Source organism: Schistocerca gregaria, chromosome 3 (genome assembly GCF_023897955.1).
Source record: "Schistocerca gregaria isolate iqSchGreg1 chromosome 3, iqSchGreg1.2, whole genome shotgun sequence".
Classification (NCBI taxonomy): Eukaryota; Metazoa; Arthropoda; class Insecta; order Orthoptera; family Acrididae; genus Schistocerca; species Schistocerca gregaria.
This window is the reverse complement of record NC_064922.1, coordinates 218,658,846-218,670,831: the sequence shown is the minus strand read 5'-3', so window position 1 is coordinate 218,670,831 and position 11,986 is coordinate 218,658,846. Positions and strand designations below refer to the sequence as shown.

Below are 11,986 nucleotides of genomic sequence, written 5' to 3'. Positions count from 1 at the left end.
GTCCAACGAAGACAGCTTTTCGTACAAAGATGAAGATGCCTTAGGCTTAGTTGCTCTACCCTTTCATGTAACATAAAAAACGAACAAATACAGTCATTTGTAATTCTCAAAAATTTAGTATCGTACATCTGAACGTGGCATTTGTTAAGTCATACATAACATTAAGAGGCTCTGTTGGATACTTACCATATGTCTTTGCTGAGGTAACTAACACTGTAACAGAATTTATTTCATCTCAACTAGCTGGTACGTATTAACCTGAGTACTCAAAGACTGTGACACAGTAAGCACTTGATAAGGAGTATAAAACATCTTTCTAACAAGTTTACGATATAGAACTCGTGGAATAATGTCTATTTACATGTTGACATTTTAACTAGTAGTTTTCATAGTTTTTCGATGATAACGCTCCTGCCTGATAAATCATATACTTAAAAAGTTTGTAGGTCTGCTACGCCACATTTTGGAACACCAAACGTAAGTGTAGTTTTAAGGGAAAATTCACCGTCAAGTCAAGCGTAATGCATTCTGTTAAGTAAATAATCTGGCAGCCAGTCACATACATGCAAAAATACTCTGATTGCTCGAATGTTACTTAGAAGTCAACGATTCGATACGTTGTCGAAGACCTAACAAAACTCGGAGAACGAAATAATATACGTGTTTAACTATGTCAATTAATTGCTAGATGCGTATCAATAAAGCAACCTGTGTTTCACGTGAGTGGTTTTATTTTTCTGTATCCGTACAGATTTTCTGAGGAAACCTATTTCTTCTGTACCCAAATGGTTCAAATGGCTCTGTGCACTATGGGACTTAACTTCTCACGTCATCAGTTCCCTAGAACCTAGAGCTACCTAAACCTAACTAACCTATGGACATCACACACATCAATTCCCCCAGGCAGGATTCGAACCTGCGACCGTAGCGGCCGCGCGGTTCCAGAATGGAGCGCCTAGTACTGCTCTGCTACTCTGACCGGCTCTTCTGTACTAACATAATATTTTTTGGGCTTAGAGTACGTTGAGCGATTCTGAAACATATGCACGTTAGTGATATTGGTCTATAACTGTGTGCATCCGGTTTACTACAGGATCCTATGTCAGGAGCGACATTTCCTTTCTCAACCATACATGCACTGATCAGCGAAAAAATTATGACCACTGCACACCGTGACGCTGGGATGCTATCTGATATCGATTCGGGCAGATGACACAGTGCCAAAAGAATGTAAGCGGAGCAGACACGGCGGGCGATCACCCTAGTGAGGGCCTGAACTGCAAATGGGGAAATTCGTTGGGATAAGCATCTCGGATAAAGAGCAGATCTTTATTACTCAGAGCCTGTGAACGAGTATCTCGAAAACGGCTTTGTGGGAGCAGTATTATGCTATGTGAGACATTCTGCTGCATCTAAGTGTCACCTCTGGCTGTAAACGAAGACACACAGACCGCTGTGAACCACCTGATGTCTCCCTGGTGGCGATGTTATCTTTAGCAGTATGGTTGTCTGTGTCTCTGAGCCTGAACCGTGCTACAGTGGTTTGAGAAGTATTATAGTGAACATATGTTGATGTGTCGGTGACCAAATAAGCCTGACGCAAATCCTATAGAACACTTCTGGGCTTAATATTTACGCAAGTTATATGACCCATGCGTAGATATCGAACGTTACATACCTCCACAAAAATACCAACGAACTATTAGAACCCTGATACGCAGAATTAGTGATATATTCCGTTACAAAGACGGACGAACAAGCTATTAAGCAGGTGTTATGTTTTGGCTCATCAGTGTAGCTGTTAGCTGTGCACGTAATTCTAGATAATTATGAACTAGGAAACAAGGTAGTTCTGTGCCGTTTTCTGTCTGAGATATAACCCGAATTGCATTAGAACGTTGTGCCTTGATCACTTTATTTATTTTGGTTGTCTTTAAATTTCGCGTGACGATATCGGTATTGCTCACTTGTGTGTTTATATGTTGATACTGTAGTTTTGCCTTCGGGTATACATTTTTGAAGCAGGCTCTAGAGTATCTTCTTTCTGTCACCTATGTTTACTTTCATCGTCAGACCAATACAAGTGATATTAAAGCGACGGTTTAACCCCCTTTACCAACTTCACATACAACCGGAAATTCTTAAGACTTCCTGTCTGTCCAAATTATTGTAGGTTTTGAGTCTAACCCATTTTACTTATGCATTAGGTGCTATAAACGTATCTCTGTCACCATTCCTACAATATCTGTTGTAGTAAGATTATAGAAGTCCCCGTTTTCAAAACATTGTACGAAGTGTACCAGGGAATTAATGTGTTTTTTTTTTCGACCATTCATAAGCTGGCATGTAACGCACTTATCCACTGCGCGACATAATCACAATATTTATGAGGTTACCAAATCTGAAATTAATGTTGCTAGTTATGTAAAACAGATTGCTCATACTTCTCCGTCACTTCAACAAAACACAGTCACCGATTAAGCTTTGTATTGTGTAAGCGCCATCGTCACTGATTCCGCTGTCTTTGGCGATATTCTAAAAAAAGGACGGCTCTGTTTGTAACTGGTAAGTCTATCTAGAACATTTGTTGCACTGATGGGTTCTTAGAAACGTCGTTCATGGGAACTGATAGACATGAATCTATGCAGATGAGGTACGCATAGTTCTTACAGTGGACAGTGAAGAAGTTAAAGTTATCACCAACTGCTGTCGTAAGCTCGGGGTAATTCCATGGCCATGTGTCTGCAACTGGTTGTCTCTAGAAAAAGGTGATCATTAAGCCAAGTCCATGAACGTTACATAGTCTGGTGTATATTTATTATCAATAGGACATCATTAGAATTAATGCTTCTGTATGTAGCAACAAATAGGTTCCCCTTCATTAAACTCCTTCTCAGTTTACCGTTGCCACATTCTATAAAATACATAAAAAGTTAAAATACTAAAACAAATCATCCTTCTTATAGTGGCCATCCACTTGGAAAACACTAATTACTTGATAAATGGGTGCTTCATTATATCACCAACGGTAACTAGACCAACGACGCCACATATACACTTGAAAGCCAAAGAAACTGAACTCGACAAACGTCTCAAGTAGTGCTGGGGGGAACTGATACCATGAATCCTGCAGAACTGTCCATAAATCCGTAACAGTACCAGGGGGTGGAGATCATTTGCGAGTAGCATGTTGGAAGGCACCCCACATATGCTCAATAATGTTCATGTCTTGGCAGTTTGGTGGCTAGTGGAAGTATTCAAACTCAGAAAAGTGTTCTTACAGCCACTCTGTAGTAATTCAGGACGTTTGGGGCGTCGCATTGTCCTTTTGGAATTTCCCAAGTAGGTCGGAATACACAATGGACGTGAATGGATGCAGGCCAACTGACAGGACGCTTACGTATGTGTCACCTGTCAGAGACGTATCTAGCTGTATCTCAGCAGTCCAATATCACTCCAACTGCACAGGCCTTACATCATTTCGGAGCTTCCACATGCTTAAACAGTCCCTTGCTGACACGCGGGATCCATGGATTCATGAGGTAGTCTCCAAATCCGTACGCATCCAGCCGCTGGATACATTTTGAAACTAGACTCGTCCAACAAACCAAGATGTTTCCAGTCATAAACAGTCCAATGTCGGTGTTTACGGGTGCAGGTGATGCGTAAATCATTGCGCAGTGCACTCATTGAGGGTACAAGAGCGGGCCATCGGCTCCGAAAATCCATATGATGATGTATCGTTGAATGTTTCGCAGGCTGACAGTTTTTGATGCCCCAGCATTGAAATCTGATGCAAGTTGCGGAAGGGTTGCACTTCGATCATGTTGAACGATTCTCTTCAGTCGTCGTATGTCCCGTTCTTGCAGGATCTTTTTCCCGTGATATCGGAGATTCCATGTTTTACCGGATTCCTATTATTCACAGTACACTCTTGGAATGGTCGTACGGGAAAATCCCCACTTAATGGCTACCTCGGAAATGCTGTATCCAATCGCTCGTGCGCCGACTATAACACGACGTTCAAACTCACTTTAAACTGGATAACCTGCCATAGTAGCAGCAGTAAGCGATCTAACAACTGCGCCAGACACTTATTATCTTACATAAGTATGCGTTGCCGATCGCAGCGCCGTATTCTGCCTGGTTACATATATCAGTACTTGAATATGCATACCTTTGCTAGTTTCTTTAGCGCTACAGTGAACGCCACTTTTTTCATTAGGATTGGTGGCTGTTAGAAGAGATGGAGGAGGTATGTGAAAAACTACTTGCGAGTTGCCGGATTGCTGTCAATTGTTAGCTTCTGAAAGGACCGTTTTAACAATGTTAGCTGAGCAGAAACGGTGCCAGTTGTTCATACACCCCCTATCAGAAGAGGATTTGATTTTTGACCGCGAGGACTCTTAAACGGTTTTCCTTGTTGCTGTGGCCATCGTGCTTCAGGATTTCGACTGCCTCTCCTACTTTGCGTGCCGTCCGGTTTCCTTAATGAAGTTGGCTTCTTACTCACACTGGATATTGTTTATGACTGTTGCGTTGGGAATATTTGCTGAATCCTTAGTGATCCCCACCAACTGCTGGAGCCTATGAACTCTCCTCGCAGAGCCACCTTGCCTACACGACCATTGATACCCTTGAAGTAAGGTAAGAACACCAATAATAGTGGTTCAATTTGTTTAGAGCCTAATCTTACGGTATTATCGTGTTTGACTCACAAGGTGTTATTTACTTCTTTCAAGTAATAAATGATGTAGTGATTGTCACTGATGCAGTCGGCTTGAGAGGTCAGCGTATGTTGGATGGAAAACCTCTGAGGTGAATGATTGTCGGTAAGTTTCCGGTAGGCCTTTTGTACGACATTTCTGTTGGGAGTCCTGCAGCGTTCCACGTCCTGGAACGAAACCATTAATTTTGGTTGAAGTGTAAACCTCATTTTCTTATGCAAGCTGTTAATACGTAGATGCAGCTCTGCTTATCCAACCAAATATCCACATATCGCATCCAACGGCGTTGGTGGAACTGCGCGGAGCTCAAGACAGTTGACTCACTGCTTGCTTAAAGATGTCTGGTGCAATCGGGAAGATAGCGGGGATTGCATTCCTAAATATTCGGCTCTACTACGTCAGGTGAAATGACCTGACTATAAGCATAAGCAAGTTTGCTTGGTAGAAGGTTACGAAGTAAAAAAAGCATACCATGTCGCAAGACTTACAGTAAGAAAGAGTTACAGTAAGAAAAAGGTTGACATCACAAACGGATGGTGAAAGAAATCGCCTTTTTTCCTCAACATCCCAATAATTGGAACGTTTGTCCTTCGTTCAGTGTCCATAATGCTCTAGTTAACTTTGAATTCTTGACTAACATGTACAACAAGGGACATTAGTGCAGCTTTTGTGTCGCATTTTGAGGCTTTGTTTCTATGTATCCGTCTCCAATGGTCCAGAACCGAATCATTCCATGGCCTATAATTCTATGCTGAGATAACTGCCATTTGTATAAAAGGAAGTAGCACGCAATAAATTGGTTAATAACGTGATGACTTTGACAGTGCGCTGCACTCATGTCGTTTTTTGTGTAGCCCAGTGAAGAATTCAAAGTAAACTAATGCTTTATGTCACTGAATGAAGGGTAAAGGTTCCCTCTATTCGTCTGTGAAAGAAATAAGGCGATATCTTTTACCACCTGTGTGTAATGCCTATCACGTTGTTACTTAGGAGACAGTACAAAGCCTTCTGAACTTAGAGGAAAATATTCGACCATCCACGAAAATGAGGAAACGAGAGCCAACTCCCATGTTAGTATACATAGGGACATTGCGGACATTAATTCCTTAAAAAAATAATCCCTTAATAGTTGAGAGGTGAACTGATAAGCTACTTTAGCATTGAAAAGGATGTACGGATATGTGGAGAACTTCCAAACATGCCTTACGCGAAGTCTAGCCAATAACAACGAGGCTTCTGTAGAAATATTGAATGGCGATGAGACAGCTGAGACAGCTGAGAGGAGAAATGTGCCGATTGTCGTATGAAGAGCGCTTTAGAATCCCTTGTAGAAGTGTGGAGATATATAGTAACGCTTATTGAAGAGAAATAAATACTCGTACTGACATAAGACGTGGTAGCACAAGAAGGGGGAGATGGAAATGTAATGAAACTAGTGTGATTGCAAAATATTTGGTTGATGCGCACACTTGTGGGTACACAATTTCACGCACTCTCGCCTGCATGGGTGCAGTGATCCGTAGGGGAATGGTCTATCAAGGCCATTGAATCCTCTTCTCAGCTAAGCTGGCCCCCAGTTATTGGAACTGGTCTCTGATTTCACGCCGACTGACCCTCGGACGGGTACCACGATTGTACAAACGCTATTCAGACCCCTACGTAGCCAGGTAACAGCACCAACGATACTACTGTGGTGGGCGTTTCATTGGCCAAAAATATGGCAGCCTTAATAAGTCACATATGGGTAGATGGCGTGTTACATTGACATCTTGCAATATCTTCTGAATACTTCACTTTTTTGAAAAATGTTGTATGAGTAGTACATTACACAAAGACAGTGTTTAAGTTGTTACGTATAATGAACTTATTAGAAAACCATATCTTTGGATTACTAATCTTCGGATTACTTTCTACATTTAGCTATGTGTTTTACATGTAGAATATCATGAATGAAGCGCGAACATCCTTCCGCGCCGGTTAAGTTCCTTAACATTGACACCAGTGGGGTCGGCAGTGCTTAACTGCTGTTCAGGATAAGAGGCAAACTGGTTGAATACAGAACTGTTGAATATTGTGAAAGCAGAAATAGGGCCGATACTGAAAGTAAACAATTTGGATATTATGTTCTGACTCCAAAGACTGGGATTGAAATTCTAAATAATAGTTTCTACGACGAGACGAGTAAATCAGAAGACAGTTGCGATTCTTGATAGTTATATGGGTTCCGAATTTTTTACGTATTACACGTATTAGGTCTGCATTGCACCTGAACGAACATAAAAATAAAGTGAATGGGAACATTGCTAACTCCAATACTTCCTGAAATTTTAAAGACATGACACCGCAAACATTGAAATAGATCTTAGGTTCTGTGACTTTATGTAACAATCGGCACAGGACTGGTAGATTGCGAGAAAAATGAAGTTTTAGCTTATTTACTATAATGAGTATGAGAATTGTACGAAGGAGGAAGATTTTATTTTGTACTCGTATCACAGGTCAGTTTCACTGTTGGGGATGGAGTAACGGTTTCTTTAAAACAATCCCTACAAACTTGCGCCTTTCTAAGGCTAGGAAAAGAGAGAGAGGTAAAGGTTTCAACTTCTGTGTCATAAGCCCTTTGTAATATATGAGAAGATTTGTTTACACAGTAATAGGCTGACAAATGTGTAACTAATAATCAGTTACAAATACATTTTTATTAGTCTATAGATGTGCTGTTTGCTTTCAGGAAAACGAGGAAATTGCAAAGAACGGAAGAAACTCAAAAGTAGCACTAGCGTTTGAGGAAGTGCTGGACTCCATCGGGTCCAGAGGAAAATTTCAGACGAGGCTCAACATTGTCTTCAATTGCGTCGGCCCATGTTTCAATATGATGAGTGTAAATGTTTTCTTTCTCGCAATGCAGACGCCTGATCACTGGTGCCATGTTCCTGGCAGAGAACATTCCAACATGTCGCTGGAGGAATGGAAGAATTTTACAATTCCGAGGTGAGACTCACTTCATAATCTACTTGATAGCATTATAAATACCGCATACATCACACTGTTTTCTACAACAGTTAATCTGGTGGAACATGTCAAACTGAGCATTCCAGTCACTGCTCTCGTTCCTAAATATTCGGCTCTCATTTCCGTCTGTTTGTTCTTTCTGGTAACTCCATCCATATTTCCAAGTCGACACTTACGCACAACAGGTTGTCCACACTCATACATTTCATATCCATATGACCCCGGATTAAAGAAGAGAAACTGATTAACATTCTGACCATGACCACCATCACGTCAACTCCCATAACGTAGCTCCTGTAATAAGCTTTGGAACTCTTCGAGATTATTTTTACGCCATCTAGAAGAAATGATCTGATGCAGCTACATTAGGGTAATTTCATACACAAATGAGAATCAATTCAGCAGTACTGTAGGAAGTGTAGCAGAATTGTTTCGCAGCGTGGAGTGGCCGTGCGGTTTGAGGCGCCATGCAATGGACTGCGCGGCCCCTCCCACCGGAGGTTTGAGCCCTCCCTCGGGCAAGGGTGCGTGTGTTGTTGTTAGCATCAGTTAGTTTAAGCCGTGTGTAAGTCTAGGGACCGATGACCTAAGCAGTTTGCTCCCTCAGGAAAGCACTCAGATTTGAATATTTCAACATTTAGAACCTTTTCCTCAGTATTAAACACCCCAAAAGGTGAGCATAATCTGTACAGAGAGGTTTGCCAAAATTTTTCATTATTACTCTACTGTGCTTTTCTTCCTCTTAATCTATTTCAAACTAGTATGGTGGCATAAGCAGACGACGAAATACTTCACCTGTTTCACAACTATGAGCTCAGGCACACATCTGCATCGCATTTCACCATCCAAGTAACAAAACACAAATTCAAAATGGTTCAAATGGCTCTGATCACTATGCGACTGAACTTCTAAGGTCATCAGTTGCCTAGAACTCAGATCTAATTAAACCTAACTAACCTAAGGACATCACACACATCCATGCTCCAGGCAGGATTGGAACCTGTGACTGTAACGGTCGCTCGGTTCCAGACTGTAGCGCCCAGAACCGCCCATTCAGGTTTATACCTACAATGCCTCGTTGTGAGAAGGTCAACCTTCAGATTTCTCCAATCAAATCTGAGGATGGATACCTTTTGTTGAATTTCTAAACCCTTGAACCTTTCTGAGAGACAGGAAATGATCGTAATGAAAACATGTTTATTCCTCACGAGTGTAACGACCACCTTACATGTTCGCTTAACTTCTGCCTTAATCCAGAATTAGATTTTCACTCTGCAGCGAAGTTTGCGATGATGTGAAACTTCCTGGCAGATTAATACTGTGTGCCGGGCCAAGACTCGAACTCGGGATCTTTTCTTTTCGCGGGCAAGTGCTCTACCAACTCAGCTACCCAAGCACGACTCACGCCCCGTCCTCACAGCTTTATTTCTGCCCGTACCTCGTCTCCTACCGTCCAAACTGTACACAAGCTCTACTGCGAACCTTTCAGAACCAGCACTCCTGAAAAAAACGATAATGTGGAGACATGGCTTAGCCACAGCCTGGGGGATGTTTCCAGAATGAGATTTTCACTGTGCAGCGGAGGGTGCGCTGATGTTGAACTTCCTGGCAGATTAAAACTGTATCCCAGGCCGAGACTCGAAGTCTCTGTGAGGACGGCCCGTGAGTCATGCTTGGGTAGCTCAGCTGGAAGAGAACTTGCCCGCGAAAGGCAAAGGTCCCGAGTTCGAGTCTGGGCCCAGCACACAGTTTTAATCTGCCATGAAGTTTCTGCCTTAATATCTGACCATAATTTTCAATACTGTCCATAATTTCCGCCAAATGCTTTTGTATAACCAGTAGAAATATAGCCTGACTTCTGATTGGCACCTGGATTTATGTAAGCTCCTCCTGAGAAGATATCACCTCGAGTTTTTCTGACCAATCTGTTTCATTCCTCTTACACTCTTCCCTTAAAGTTTGAAAATCATTTGTCACTTGCCCAGTGCATCTATAAAGAACTTAAAGTGATTTCGACATCCGCCAATAAAAGTAGTTTCCCTGCGATGTTAGACAGTCTATTATCAAATTATCGGCTTAACTTTCCGCTTAATTGAGTGTAGTTCAGTATGGTTCCCCCTTAACCTCTTTGCTAGTAGGTTTCAACTTTTGTTTTAGGCTCTGCATTTGCACTGATCTTGCGCTGATTTTGGATTAGTTCTTTTGGAAATACTTTCACTCGGTTCTTTTTACTTAGACGCATACTCTTTCTGTTCCATACCTCTCCGGTCGCCTGTGGTCCAGTAGTTTATTTATCATGTACGTTTCCTTTCTGATAGAGCCTAGGTCTAAAATTCAGTTAATATTTCGGTTCTGTGATGCCAGACGATTTGACATTCAGGGGAATAAATAGAAGGCTAAGCACCGTATTTTCAAACAAAGGAACTCGTGCTACGAAATGACCACATTATAGGGCAAAAGATCGTCGAACCAAAGAATCAGCTATCGATAGTGAAAGGTTTTGGATAGTCAACGGATGCTTTTACTACGAAGGGCGTTCGATAAGTAATCCAACACATCTTTTTTCTGAAAACATAACGGCTTTACGCAGGATTCGAATACACCATATTATTCCCCGCGTTTGTGGCTACCAAACCATATTTTCCAACATAATCTCCGTTCCATTGGACGGCCTTATGACAACTTACTGCATGGTACCACATTTACTGAATTAATAACAACCCCATCATCAACGTACTGCTTCCCGCGTAGTTCATCCCTCATTGGGCCAACCACACGCAAATCGGAAGCCGCGAGATCCGAGCTGGAATGTCGATGAGGAAGAACAATGAAGCATTATTAGCTCCACTTATATGAGGCCTCGCATTGTCACGGAGAAAGAGAAGTTCGTTTGCATTCATGTGGCGACGAACACGCTCAGGTCGTTTCTTCAGTTTGCTGCGGGTATCGCAATACCCATCCGATTTGAGCGTTGCATCGTGAGGGAGGGCTTCAAACATAACCCCTTTCAGAGTCCCAGAACCCCGTCTTCATGACTATAAAGCCTCGTTGTGAGAGATCAATGTTCATATTTTTCCAATCAAGTCTGAAGACGGATACCCTTTGTTGGATTTCCAAATACTTGAACTTTTTCGAGAGATAGTAGAGGCTAGCCGGAACATCGGAGACCAGACAAGTTTGTGTTACCTCGCTGAGATGATGAAAAACTCTTCGCTTAACGATTAACCGTGCTTTTGTTCACTGACAGATCTTCGAAGATATTCTGGAAGCGCCTATGAATGCATGCAATGCTTTAGTTATCGCCAAAAGAATTTCAAATACAGCAGTCGCCTTGGAGCGCACCACAGTTACATACCCCAATTAGAAAGCCGTCACAAATTGGAACTTAGTGTACCATTAAGGGCTGAATTGGGAACATGCCATGGTGGTCCGAGATAAATATTGCATTTATTCAACCGGAACTGGCCGAGAAAAAAGTGTTGCGGCACTTATTGAAAGATTCTTGTACCTAAAGATGTGTCAAAGAAGTGTGTTCCATATTTAAAAGTTATTCAGTACTACATGGACACAGAGACTCGTTTCCATGCATAGACGTCAAATAACTGCTTGTATAATCCTGCACACCACATGCTAAACTTAGCATGTCATACTAACAGCAGTAACAACAGTCCATTTATACAGTGAAGAGGCCAAGAAACTCGTAAACCTGCCTAATATTGTGTAGAGCCCCCGCGAACACTCGGAAGTGCAGCTACACGACGTGTCACGGAAACGACTATGTATGGAGTACTGCTGGAAGGAACTGACACCATGAATCGTACAGAGCTGTCTATAAATCCTTAAGAGTACGAAATGGTGGAGATCTCTTCTCAACAGAGTATGGTAACCTGTGTCGGTGTGTAAACGCAGCAGAGTGGTCGTGCAGCCACTCGGTAGCTATTATGTATCTTTTCTGGACGTGTGGGGTGTCGCATTGTCACACTGGAATTGCCCTAGTCTTTCGGAATGCACATCGGACATGAATGGATGCAGGTAATCAGATAGGATGCTTAGGAACATGACTATTTAGACCTATCAGGAGTCACATATCATTCCACCTGCACACTCCTCATACTATCACAGAGCCTCCACCAGCCTGAACAGTCCCCTGATGACTTGCAAAGTCCATGGTTTCATCAGGTTGCCTCCAGGCCCGTACACGTCCATCCGCTCGATGCAATTTGAAATTACTCTCGTCCGATCAGGCA

The 11,986-nt window shown here is 42.2% G+C and overlaps 1 protein-coding gene across 1 annotated transcript in view; it reads left to right on the top strand.

Moving 5' to 3' along the window:
• Positions 1 to 4,246: 4,246 nt before the first annotated feature.
• Positions 4,247 to 11,986, top strand: part of LOC126355318 (solute carrier family 22 member 7-like) — a 69,879-nt gene continuing 62,139 nt past the window's right edge. The window contains exons 1-2 of the mRNA XM_050005611.1: positions 4,247 to 4,255; positions 7,459 to 7,718. Coding sequence (XP_049861568.1) covers positions 4,247 to 4,255; positions 7,459 to 7,718 — 269 coding nt within the window. The remainder of the gene's footprint in view (positions 4,256 to 7,458; positions 7,719 to 11,986) is intronic.